This window comes from Xiphias gladius, chromosome 14 (assembly GCF_016859285.1).
Source record: "Xiphias gladius isolate SHS-SW01 ecotype Sanya breed wild chromosome 14, ASM1685928v1, whole genome shotgun sequence".
Taxonomy (NCBI): Eukaryota; Metazoa; Chordata; class Actinopteri; order Istiophoriformes; family Xiphiidae; genus Xiphias; species Xiphias gladius.
In genome coordinates, this window is record NC_053413.1 from 24,251,676 (window position 1) to 24,265,778 (window position 14,103).

A 14,103-nucleotide genomic window follows, 5' to 3' on the forward strand; every position below is an offset into this window, starting at 1 on the left:
TACACTCCGTGGTTTTAGGGGGAGTTACGTGCTGCAAAAGTGAATCGGTAACCTGCACGTACAAGAAGTTTATTTTGCTTTGCTTCAATAATGGTTCAGACTATAAAGATCCACTTTCCTTCACTTCAGCTTTCTGTGGTTTGAACAATATTTTCTGTTTCAGCTCTCCGAATTCTACTTAGCTCTCTAGCTATCGCCCACGTTGTGTGTCATTTAGAATATGAAAGCAATAACCGAGAGGGCATTATTTTACTTTATGGGTACCACAACACTGTGGCTGGGTACGTGGAGTACATTTACAGCCCTCTGTGCTTCGGTGTCATTTGAAATATGGCATACATACATAAAAGAACACCCAGGGGTGTTCTTTACTATGCTTATGGATATGACAATAGTGCAGCAGCGTATGAGATACCCATTTACCAGCAGACACGGTGTTGTGTTTAGGAAGTCTTGTATAGATGCCTTGAATCGGTTATTAGAGTCATTCGCTTTTTGAAGCTCAATGGGCCTGTTTCGCCAGTTTAGCCCCAGCTGCTGTGTTTGTGCTGCGTTTTGCATTTTCGTATAGGTGAGATTCGAAGGGCCACACACAGAATCTAATACAGGGACACTGCTGCAACAGCAGCCTCTCTCCTCCTCTCTTTTCTCGCCTGAGAACAATTGCTAAATGAAGTTACCGTAGGAAGCTGGGCTGTTGTTTCATCTTGATCCGTGCTCCCAGAGTAATACATCTCCTCCATCCAAAACATGAAGGATGAGGGTTTGTTTCGGAAACACAGACACACTCTCCAAGATCCTCTCCGTTTGTTGGAAAGAGCATAAGAGGAATTTTTTTTCTGAGCAGAGCAGACCGCTTGAAATGTGGGTAGGACTGTTCAGCTCCGGCTCAATATTCTCAGTATCAGCATACACAAAACTAGCCACAACTAATGGCAGCTTCACAACCCGCAAGTAACCCCTTACATCACCAAGCTCGTGTGCTAATAAATGAACGCTGTAGGAGGTGTGAAGGCTAGTTATTAAGACCACGATATCTAATATGTTGCCTGTGCATTTCAAGAGAGAAGTTGAGAAGAAGTTTCTTAAGGAAGTATGGGGCATTTTTTAATTGAGGGCTTTTTAGATCGTCTTCTACTAAAAAAGAAAGCACCTCTGTAAAGCTGGAGGTCAGTTGTACAGAATAATTAAATGTTGATATCAGGAAATCATCAGTATAATTCTGCTTATAGCTACGTGTCAATCTGAGTCTCTAGATGACCTCATTGAACCAAACATTTCTTCTTCAAACGTTTTGTTTATTTTGTCAATAACGGTAAAAACAGCATCATTTGGTTCTCACTTCGTGCACGCTTTGTTTCCCCCCCTTTGTCCCCACCGTTCTCAAAAAACACAACCCTCCTCCCAGCCTCCACTCAGGTGCTTTTCTCCTTCGATGTGGGTAACGGCCCGCTGGAGGTGCGCGTGGGGTCGAGCGTCCCGCTGGACGACAACCGGTGGCATCGGGTCCGAGCCGAGCGGAACGTCAAGGAGGCGTCGCTTCGACTGGACGAGCTTCCTGCCGCCACGCAGGAGGCTCCTGCTGAAGGACACGTCCACCTGCAGCTCAACAGCCAGCTGTTCATAGGTGAGGAGGAATTACGTGCGGACAGTGAACATTTCCCTCATTAGTAGAGGTGTTGGTGGCTTGGCCGGCTTCTTGTCTGTAGCACACGTCTGTTCCTCTATATGTCTCCCACACACTCTACTTTGGTCCCTAAACAGTATAAAGTGTATCTTCTCATACAGTGTTTGCTTCAGTCTCCGGTGAATTGGTAGCTCAGGGTTTTTGTCTCTGCAGCTCCTCCTGACGTCGGCAGCTTTTAGTCAGATTTTTTTTTTTTTTTTTTTTTTCCCGGTCCCAGCGGTATAACTCTCCGCCTCCCACTGTAGTTCACATCAGATTCCCAATGTATAAAACATTGTACTGTTCAGAGCTGTTTGTGGTTCCTTTGGTAGAGGTACAGAACAGTTCATCTGCGTAGGAGCTAAATTATCCATCCGTGCCTAGGAGCATATTTCCTGCAATTATTTATAAATCTGTTTGACCTTGCAGAGACAGAAAACCGAACAATACAACATGAAATTCTATGGCTTAAGGTCATAATGTGCCATTTTTGTTGTCAGAAGAGTAGAATTACTTCACTGGTCATTTGTGTGGTTCTGTCCATGTTGGTAAGAGTCCCGTTGTGAGGGATTGTGACAGTTGTTTCCATTATTTAACTACTCCTGTAGTTGTTTTCTTTTATACTTATAAAATCACCTGACTAGGTTTAGATTTAATATCTAATATCTTAAAAAAAAAAAAACAAGCTACCTTTACAGGCTCTACTGGATATACTCCATAGTTACACTCCTGCATGATAATTTCAGGTGAAGATATTAACTGAGACAGGAATAATTTTTAGTGTAGTTTATCACTTGCGCAGGTGCTGCTGTTTGGATTTACAGAGGAGAAAAGATCCAACTCCGGCTGCTGTTTCAAACTTCCCACTGAAAGGTGATAAATGTCTTTCATGTCTATATAGGGAGACTGGCACTGCTCCTCTTCCTTTAGGGCCAAATCTGAGTGAAAAAGTAAAGTTGAGAGATCAGTAGCAGCTAGTCCAGGACGTGATCCTTGATTGTTCTGTGTCTCCCTGTCAGGATGGGATTAAATCCTCAGAAAAGGGCTAAAAATATTCTCTCTTTTTTTCACAACTGCTAATCTCCTTTTGGCTAAATCCTGTTGTCTTCTAAGCAGTATTGGACATGAAAGGCGCTGAGTCTGCACATCTAGCCTTTTAGTATAAACTCCTGATAGACTGAGATCCAAGCCCCGAGACTGTAGCAAGTCTGACGCCCTCTAATCCTACGTGCTGAAGAAGTAATATTCTGTCACAAAGTGCTACACTGCTATTGGCCAAGCGCCACCAGCTGCTCAGCACCACTGGATGTGAACGGGCTGAGTCGATGGTTTCCGACCACTGAGACATAATCACATTCAATAAATAAACATGCAGCAGGGAGCGCTCATTTATAGTGTAGCGTGCGATGTGATTTCTTGCAGCGAGGGTCTTTAAATAATCTGTAAAGGAATCTGAACCTGTAAATTTTTCACTAGCAGCCATGTGATCAACACACTGCACACTGAGAGTACCTAACTACCAGCTTCATCAATACTGCACCTCTGTTCATCTCAGCTTCATCGGTTCAGTTCTACAAGTCTCATTCTCTACTCAACCTCTGAGTCTCTGTGTAGAACTGCGGTGGGGGGGTAATGAAAATCCATCACTTATTATCGGGATTTATCATTCTGTAAATATTATGTATGTCACTTCATATCAGAAAACACACAAACCAAAAAAAAACAAACCAACAAACAGTGATGAGATTGGACAAAGGCGGCGGCGGTGGTGGTGGTGGTGGCGGCGGCGGCAGCGGCGGCAGCAGCAGCAGCAGCAGGGGAATCGAGGTGCATATTGATTGGATGAATAAGTTTATCCGATAATCCGCTTTGAATAGCCAGCAGGTCACCACCATCAGCTTAAACTCGTATACGTTTACCTCTGAATTATCAGCACGGTGTAGTGGAATAAGCCTAATGGGTTTATATATCGGAATGGAAATGTGCTGATATTTACTCCCAGACTGGTTTGGATGTTTGTAGTACAACGCCCTGACTTGATTTGAGAAGAGCGAGTGACTGCAGCAGCACTGCGATCCAGGTTTATGGAGAAGCCAAAAGATAGTCACAGGTTTGATCCCTGTAACAGCTAATGCATCCCTCAGCAGCACTTCTGTTTTGTTATAGTGTCCTTGAGTAAGACACTAAACCCTGAATGTACCTGCTGAGCATCAGCTAAATGTGGAAATAAGGCACTGTGACACTGTGTGAGTAATTAAGAAGCACCAACAACCCTGGTTTTGCTTGAATAGACCAATTTGTAATTTAATTGCAAATAAGGCCTCCCATAAATATTTAAGAAGATTAGTTATCTTTAAACAAACTAATGCTGAAAAAGCTCTGCAGATCTTTTGGTTGCAGTAAGTAATCACTAAAAGTAGAAATCTCACAATTTGATAACACTTCATTGCAAACAAATATCAATAATAAAAGAACTCATTTCATGAAAGGACTCTTTTCAGAATTTTACTGATGTCTGCACTTTGGTTTGTGTTTGTGCTCTTTTCAATATATTATTGGAATCAAAATCTGATGGCAGTTGTGGAGCTGTTTGCGTATGTTGTCCATCAGGTGATCACTTGAGTTTTTGAGTGAAACTTTCTGAAATTGAACTTTGATTGTCGCATATTTAGTCATAAATATTTAAGGTTATAAGAAATACTTACATTTTCAGGGGCTTTAAGTGTAATTACTTAACATACTATCTGGAAAGGTTATATACACATTCCTTAAACCAAACCCCGTAACATCCTTATTTAGTTGGTACCTCATAACTACAACTTTTAGATAAAAACATTGGACTAAAATGTGAACATTTCCCCTGAAATGCAGCTGAATTGAACCTTACACTTCCATTTTTAATAATAATTTCTTTATGGAGTACATCTGTAGATACTGTACTCAAGGAACTTTACATGACAATTTAGGTAAAAAAAAACCAACAAAAAACATGTAAACAAACCCCGAAAACAAGTGCAGAACTGCACTGTGGCATAACACATTAAATGAAATATTAAAGGCAGTTTTAAAGTGTAACTTTTTTTTAGAGACTTTTTGAACATAGCAAGATTTGGAGCAATCACGGTTATTTGGGGGAAGGAGTTCAGGATGGAGGGGACAGCTACAGTGGAGATGAGTTGAGGGATTCATGAGGAATATTAAAAAAGCAGTGGTCAATAGTCCAAATAGGATGCAGCAGAGGAAGGGACGTTTTGGCATCTTGTCCTTAGTTTGGGTCAAGCCCCAAAAACTCTGATGATAACTTTCATAAGGCCCACCCTGACATTCTTGTCTTTCAAACTCCATTCCTCCAGCTTGTAACTCAAGCTTTGTCTTAAAAAATCATAATTTTTTTTAACCCAAGACAAGATGCATGCTTGATGTCACTCACGTCTCTGTGAAGATTCTCAGTCATCCGGGTCATGGTCTTCTGTAAGTGCAATACGAAGGCAACTGGACTTGCTTGAAGGTCTTGAAGACCGTTCGCCTCTCATCCGAAAAGCTTCTTCAGTTCTACCTGACTAGTTGGGAGCTCCAGGTAATTCATCCTCTGGGGAGGTTATCCTCACCTTTCGGATGAGAGGCCAAACGTCTTCAAGAACTTCAAGCAAGTCCAGGTGCCTTCGCATAGCACTTACAGAATTTCACTCATGTAATTTTCTCAAACTTGACTAAACTCCTTCCAGAGCCTCGGAAGAAATGATCTAAGTGTTTACGCAGGCTGCGTTGTGTCCCTCTTGACATGTAAAAAGGTCTTTACGTATAAAATTGGAAGGGTGCTCAGGAAAATGTTTCTTATTTTTGTGTTTGGGGCTTTTTGTGTGACTGTTGCAGGATTACTATGTACAGTTTATTCATGTGCACACAATCCACTCCCTGTAGACTGCATGTAAGACAAAATATTGAGTTATTTGGATTCACAGCTCTCAGCACTGGCTTGGCTTCATAAACAATCTTAAGACATGCACTGTCATAAGTCTTGATTTGTAAGGCAAACTCTTCCTTAGTTTGAATTATAAGCTGTTGTTTTGGTTTGTATAAATTCATAAGCCATATATCAATGTACACTGTATTTATGTGTGATAATCCTGCCCAGCTTTATGAGGCAGTGAATTCCATTGTTTTGATTAATAAACCGTGTTATTGCCTTGTATGGATTTATAATCCACAGCATTGTTCATTTTCCAATTCCTTTCCTGCTGTTTGTATTGTAGGTGCTAAAAAATCCATACACACCAAATTTGGGCGAGCATGCGATGAATGCAGAAATGACTTCTTTTGTGAAGGTATACAATCTATTGTTTTCCCTTGATTGGCTAGTTAAGCCTTCACTTATTTGTGCTGCATCGCTATCTACCGACTGATGTTCCCATACAAACAGTTTACTCGTCTCTGTCTCTGGTGTAGACGAAGTACTTGGACGAGGATTTTCAAGATTCCCTTGAGCCTTGTAAGCAGTATCCTAACAAGTCAAGTATGGCACTGCAGTACAAGTCTGTACTGCAGTGCCGTAAAACACAGTTCAGTTACATAATTTTAAAAAAAAGCATATTTCAAGGTATATTTTGATTTCAGCATCACTAATCCTTCATATTGCAGTGGACTTGACGCTGTGGTATCGCTATGTTATTCATACCAGAGGTTCCCAACCCTATACTGCAGCCCAAACATTTGCTACCATAACGCCAGGGAAAAAAAAATGGTTTGGCAATAAAAGCTGAATATTGATTATTTACAGTAACTTAATAGGCTGTTCTGGATTTTCATTTTTTTCTGTAATTTCATTGAACTTTGTCCAGTAGAAATACAAAAAATCTATGTACAGACACTTCCTGTGGGCTGCTGTGTAAGGTCAATTTGTAATTTTTGAATTTAGTGCAATCAAACAGACCAAATATAGTTCAGTTTTTGTTTCTGTTTGGTTTTTATGATTGCACTCTGTCTCTTACACTTTCTCTCTCCGTCAGTTTCTAACGTGTATCGGGGCTTACTTGTGTGTTGTGAGGATAAATAGGCTGAGATCATGCCTGATGAACCAAAACTAGGTGAACCCACAAAACTGATTAACTCAACCTGTCAATCTTTATTTTCCAGTGGGGCTTTCAGTACCAGGCGAGGACCTTCGTTGCATGTCGCGCTCTTGAGTCTCTGCCCCCGTTTCCTGTCTGCATATCTCCTGTCTTCTATCCAATCAAAATTAAAAAGCCAAAAAAGAAAAACTCTTTATCTACCAGTGTGCGTACCGATAGGGTGAAGACCAGCTGTGCTCAGTAATTATCACTAGTCAACAATAATATTGCTGATACAGAAAAGATCTGTGGTGCAAAAAAGGCTGAGAACTCCCGTTTTAAAACAAACTATGCACGATACACAGGCTGCGTCTGAAATTACTCCCTATTTACTATAAGTATATTGCACTGCTTTTAGTGTCTGAGTTCTGAATATGTAAATGTATCTAATACAGAGTGCCCTGGAAAAAAAAGAACAGGAGTACCGTCCATGGCATGGACACTACTTTCTGCAGCGCAGTGAAACTCATTTTAGAGATGTAAAAACGACCATTTGACGACTCTTCGCCTCGCAGTGATGCCGCAAAATAAAGATGATTAAAATACTGATGATCTATAAGTGTTGGAAATCTCAGTTCACTGCTCACTTTTGAATAAACTATTGAGTGTATATTTAGGAAGTAGTGAGTGAGTGGAGGAGGAAAGGATTTCGGACACAGCTATAATTTATGCATTCTTCCTTCAAGGTATTTTTTCTATTTCAGCATCACGAATGCCTCATATGACGGTGGAATAGACACAGAATCTAAATAGCCCAGGGTTTACTGGAATCGCTATGTTTCCTGCACCGACTGATGCACGGAAATGTTGTTCTTCACTTCTCATGTGTGCAGCATCAGCAAACCACACTGTACGTACTCGCAGTGTACATGCATAAGCCTCAAAACTCAGACCGTCCTATACGGTTCTATCTGCGTTGTCAGACAATACCTTCTCAGAGCCGAGGGCGGACCGTCAGTTATGTGACTGAATCTCAAGCAGCTGCTGAGTTTTGAAGTCATTCTGTCTACGTTCGCGTTCCGAGCTTGATGTCGAGACGTGCACATGCATCACCTTGATGATCACTTTGATCTCCATTTTACTAATTGTTTTCGATTCACTCCCAAGTGGTCCCATATGCGCATTACTACACATTATGCAGGTCTCCCGTGGAGAGACTGGAATAGTCTTGTCAGAGCTGACGACGTACTGCTTGACGTGGAGCTGAAATTCTCTTGAAGGTCCCACTGATAGTTCTGCTCAGTTGGTCAGAGGTGGAGTTTATTTGCATTGGACTCTTTGATGTTTTCTTTGATCTCCATGTCCTAAATCTCTCCTTATGCTCTTCTAAGTGTTTCCTGTAAGCTGCGTCTCCATTTGATGTGGAGAAACTGTAATCCTGGTTGGAGCTGAACTTTTACAGCAGGATGTGTGGTTAAACTCTCACTGCTCTGATAGCCTCCCTGTTTGAAGGGCTTGTTCTCTGACAACCTTTTCCCGCTTCTGTTTTGTTGCTTTGATCAGAGGGATGTTTCTCTGGTACCTGCTAGAATCGCTCCTTTCACATACTGTATACCGCCGCCACGTTGAAGAACAGTTTCTAATAGAGCTAAAGGTTTCCTGTTTCGTGCTACTCCCATAGAGTTTTGAATTGGGAGGACTTAATTTGGACATCAAGGGTTGCAGTAGGAAGTCCGATTCATTTTCTACATTGACAAGGTTACTTGCCTAGTAGTTGGAGTGCTTCCATATATTCAATGGGCATGAAACTCTCCTGGTTGAATTTGTTGTATGCGCTGCTAATCGTGAGGGCCTGCTAAAGATTACAATTTGTAGATACCTGATGAAACATTTATCTGTTTGAGTCAGTTCACGTTCAGACTCTGGGTCAGTTTTGGATGAATTTTGCAACTGTTGCATGCTGTTTTGTTACCAAACGCAATAGCAAAGAGTTTGAATTACCAACAGCTCTGATTTACATCTCTGACTGGCTTTGTCTACATAGCAATGCCAGCTGAGACTCATGGGTATCATAGTATTGAGAAAACACACCAAACTGATGATTTAAAATAATTAAAACATGTGCCCATACCATACACTTTACTAAACGTAAAAACTTTTAATATTTTTTACCATTTCCAGTTTACAATTTTTCAGTGTGCGACTCTGTTTAATAGTGTCTTTAGTCTCTAAAACGAAAGTGTTCACATAGCAATCCCAAAATAGTAGAGGCTAGATCTTGTCTTTAAGCAAACCTGTCTCTTAGAAAATTACATTCATACTAAATACTTCTGAACTTTCGTTATCGTAATCACTGGTTGGATTATGTTCAGTCACCGTGTAATTTTTCTTTATTAAAGCAGACCAGGATCTTTCCCCTAAACTTAACCAAGTGCTGTGAGTGCCTGAACATAACCATAGAACTGTTTGATAATGCTGCAGTCAATACAAGTGGATATTGTGCTGCAAGATCGTATACTTTCCCAGAAAACAAATACATTGTCTGTGAACATTTTACTGATGCATTCAGTATCAACATATTTGCGACTTGCCAAATAGGATTACGTTAATAGAAAACGTAATCTGTTTGCAATTACGTTTTCAATCGCTTCAAATCGTATATAAACGTAATTTGTAGGAGACACGGCTGCTTTACCTTAAAAATCATTTATGCTTAAATATCCAGATGCTATGAGACGACACTTATTTGACCTAGTTGCACATTGAAATACACGATCTCAGAGTTAGGGCTAGACGTGCGACCTGGATATCTTAAGCCCACAAAGCAGAATCTTCAGGGATTGTACAAAAGCTTGAGAGGAGGTCAACTTCAGTCGCACACGATTTCTGTATGAAGCTGCACATGTGCAGGGTGCAGTGAATGTGTTTACATGCTTATCAATGCCCTTAGGTGTCAATTATTGAAGGTGTCCGTTTGGAGACAATTATGATTAAAGAATTTCATAATATAATAAACTAAATCATTGTGCAGAGAAAAAAGGGTAATAATTGCAAGGAGGACAGTTTGTCATTTCTAGTCATTCATAGTTCCGTCAGTCTTAACACCTAAATGTTGAAAAATTATTTTCAGTTGACTTAATAAGGATTACAATTACTCTTCATTGTGTTGAAATATTGAGGTAAGTTTCATATCCTGTGTTGCTTATCTGGTTCAATAACTCATGAGTCAAATCGGAGCAGAGAGAAGAGGCCTAGAGGAGAATCTAACTGAGCTCAGTGATTTATTGGTGTGAAAAGCTGCTGCTGCTGCTGCTGCTGCTGCTGCTGCTGTACAAGAGGAAGTTTCAGCTTCAAACTCTGAGAGCAAAAAGCTGCTGAACATGCGCTCTGAGCGCAATGACTTTCAGTCTGTGGTCTTCGCAGAACCAGGAGGTTGTCATGTTTGAACAAAGCAAACAATAGGGGACCATGTTACATCTCAGAGAGAATGTATGATGTTGACCACATCGCGTATTAACTGAAGTATTGAAGATTTACCGGAGTGAGCGTATGCAGTGTGTCCTGTTAGACAGGCTGACAGACAGTTGTTGTAAGTTATGTCCCCAAAGTCATTTTTTCACATACAGCTTGTTGCCTCATTGCTGTTTCATCATTTCATTTCATAAGAAAAGTGCTGTCAGTTTGGAGCTTCTTGAGGAGCAGAGGCGACGTGTGGATCTGCTGTAGATGACAGGAGGAGAAGAAATTAAAACACAGAGGGAAAGAAAACATACAGACTTATCAAGACACAAAAAACGAGAGAAGGCCTGTAAACAAGGAGGACAGAGTGCGTGCCATGGTTCCCAGACGATGTCTCAGAATGACTTTTGTGATCCCCTGGCTTTTTCCTCTAGCGCCACCATGAGGTTGACCTTTTTAGTTTTGAGTGAGATGCTTCGCCAGCTGTAGGATGGATAGTCTCCAGAGGATGAATCTCAGTGACTTCATTGATTCCTTCACTCTCCCTGTAGCGCCAGCAGCTGGCCAAAGGGAGAGATATTTCACTCATCTAGTGAAATATCTCAACATCTGTTCAATTGGACTGGGGCAAAATTTGGTTCAGATATTCATGATCCCTAGAGGATACATCTTAATAACTTTGATAACTTTGTACCGTCATCAGGTCAAAACCAGGTCAAATACCTGCAAACCTAATGACCATCAGTGTTCCTTGCACTTTGTCTTTAGTATTAATTAACAAATGTTAAGCATGCTAACATCAGCATTTAGCTGAAAGCACTGCTGTACCTACAGCCCCACAGGTCCACTAGCAAGGCTATACACTCTTAGTCTTGTTTATTAAGAATGGACATTGTGAAAATACAACCAATGATGACACTTTGACCTATACTGATGGAGTTACTTCAAAGTTAGTCCATTATCATGAAGTGTTTGCATCATTATGTCTTTGCCCGGCAAATGTTTAATCATTCCCGTAAACGTACAATATGTGTTAGGTCTCTTGATTATTCTGAGACTGTAGGTTTATATTGTATTGAATGGGACATAAACCATCTGAAGCACTGTTGTTACCAATGGAAAGTGATAGGTTGAAAAAAATTCACTAATGCAAACAAAAGACTGAAGCCAAAAGACTAAAACTTGATAAGATGTTTTTGTTTTGAAACTTAAGAGTTTAAAATAATTGTCAAACCATACTGGAGGTCCTGTGAGGGATATGTCCCTTGTATGTAGCTAAACAAAACCCCAAATAAGATAAAAATGCTAATTAAGACATGGCAAGTGACATTTACTTGAATTAAGTCAAACAGCCTTTTATAGCCTCAGATAATACAATTCAAATTCAAAATAAATCAGAGTAGATTTTAAATCAAAATATAAGATTATTTCACCTACTTACAAATACAGTTTATGCAGTGTTCATTAGTTCAATGTCTAAAATTAAACGTAATCCTAATGCTATGCAATGTTTTTTATGTTGCCAGGGGGCACAGCGTCCAGGCAGAAGGGCTTTCGGGGCTGTATTCGCTCTCTGCAGCTGAACGGCGTCACCCTGGACCTGGAGGAGAGGGCGAAGATCACGCCCGGGGTTCGACCCGGCTGCCCGGGTCACTGTAGCAGCTACGGCTCGCTCTGCCAGAACCAGGGTCGCTGTGTGGAGAGAGTCAACGGCTTCCACTGTGACTGTGGCCTGTCAGCCTACACCGGAGTCTTCTGCCATACAGGTACACGCATACAGAGACACACATAAGTCGAATTTTCTTGAGGCAGGTAAAGTTACTGACTCTACTGGCTATTTTGGTAGAAAAGCTTGTTATAATTTTTTAAATAATTAAAGCTGCATTAATTATTTTTAATATGTTTTGGCACTTCTGGGCAGAAAAACTCCGAAACAAACACAGGCACATACTGTAGCCCTGACATATTATCAACTTATAAAGTTTTCATGACTAATGTATCAGCAAACAGTTCCGTAGACCATACCATCCAAAGACAAAGAAAGATTACCATTCACTAGGATTTGTTTTTGTCCAACTGATGACTGTAGGTTCAATATTCACTCTGGTTTTAGCTCTGGTTTGGACTCCACCAACCCCTAAGAAAAATATCTGGCTCTTCCAGATCCACTTGCTCTCTGTTTGGTGATGAGTAGGTAGTGTACAGTGGGTTTATCAGAAAACCGGTGCCTGCTCAACATGGGTTGATTAATACGGCGCGACTGAACCAGAACTCTGTATGTATCCGTGAACCAAAACAATAAGCTAAAACAGGCTAAAAAGCTCGATGAACCTCCAGTTCATGATAATTCCCTGAGGATTTTTCACTACTGTCATTTAATTCATCGTTAAAATAAAAATATTGATTAGTGGAACTTTCATGTCATCTTATTCAACGTAAGGTTACTTCTCACGAATGTTACTTCACTTTGATGTGAAAGTGGATTCTGGTGGTAAGTTTTCACGGTGGGAAAAGCATTTCAGAAAACCTAAAGACAATTCTTTGACCACCATTGCAGCATTACCTAATTCTCCACTGTTAATGCCATATGCTGAAAATGCTTGAAACTGTCATATTGTTGTCAAAATATTGACTAAATACTCAACTTCTATCTTGATCTTCATCATGCGTAACCATTTTGAGGCACATGTTAATCTTTGTGCATCTTAGAGTGCCCGTTTCTTACATTCCCATTGGTTAGAGCCTGATCTCTATTGAAATCTAATTCAGCAGCTGTGAAAGGCAAAAGAAGAAAAACTTTGTAGGGCCAAAGGGACTTTTTAAAGCCTGAAGATGGTAAAGTATTTGATATTCAAAAGATGGATTTTGGGGTTCAGTACCCTTCAGTGGTGCCACCTGCCTTGACCTCTCTCTAGGAGACCTGTCTAACCACTTCACAACATGCTCCACGGTGTCATTTCCTCCCTCCATCCCCTCGCCTCTGCTTTACGTTTACTTTAGCTAGTTCAAATATCTCACCTGCCAAGGTTACAGCTGATTTAATTTTCTGTCTCAGCTTGTCGTTCCTTTTAAAAGGAGGACAAAAAAGTCGACCCAGGATCATTTCTGACTTAAAATAAGAAGATATAGGCAGTTATAATTGGATGATGTTTTGAAGCTCATATGGAAATAAAAATAAAAATGTGAGTAAAGGCAACCTCTAATTGCGCATGTTTATCTGCTGTTGTCTAAAGTTTAAGGATTTATATTATTTCAGAGAACTTTTTACTGCTTTTACTGCCCTCAACACTCATCAAGTACTTAGCTACTATGTGACAAGGTTTGATGCGAAGAGTGTCTGTTTAATGTGTTGGTGTCTATTTTAGTATTATTTGTTTGATGTTAACTCCGTAACAAAGCGTCATCACATTGACCTTTATTTCCTTCCGTGAGTTCAATAACTTAATTGAGTTCAGCCATCTTTACTTTTTTAAAAGGACTCTCTTAATCCTCCTCCCACCAAATACTGAAATCTACTTTACCTTACATGTCAAGTTGATACACTTTTTACTTTGTTTTTGATTTCATTATGAATCTAGATGACTCCCTCTAACCTTGTTTAATGGTTTTGAAAAGTCATCTCTGTTTCCTGTTGGAAAATTAAAGAACTCAGCAGTCCTTGTAGGATAAAAACTCAGAATGCCAAATTCTCTAATCCAGGTAAATGCTTTAGCAGTTAGTCAAATAACAGAAGATTAATCAATGACAATTTTGATCATCAAAGAATTGGTGAAGCCATTAAAATGTGCTTCTCAAATATGAGAAATTTCCATCCTTCCTCTGTTTCTGGAACTGTTTCTTGGACAAAACCCATTATGATTTGAACTATAATTTCAGCCTGACCATGCACAGGATAAGTGGGTATAGATGACAAATGTATGAATGGAAGAA

The 14,103-nt window shown here is 40.2% G+C and overlaps 1 protein-coding gene across 1 annotated transcript in view; it reads left to right on the forward strand.

Annotated features, from left to right (window-relative positions):
• LOC120798997 (contactin-associated protein-like 4) overlaps nucleotides 1–14,103 on the forward strand; it is a 106,508-nt gene that overhangs the window by 81,150 nt on the left and 11,255 nt on the right. Inside the window, exons 22-23 of the mRNA XM_040143796.1 lie at nucleotides 1,409–1,627; nucleotides 11,700–11,939. Of these exons, the coding sequence (XP_039999730.1) occupies nucleotides 1,409–1,627; nucleotides 11,700–11,939 (459 nt within the window). The remainder of the gene's footprint in view (nucleotides 1–1,408; nucleotides 1,628–11,699; nucleotides 11,940–14,103) is intronic.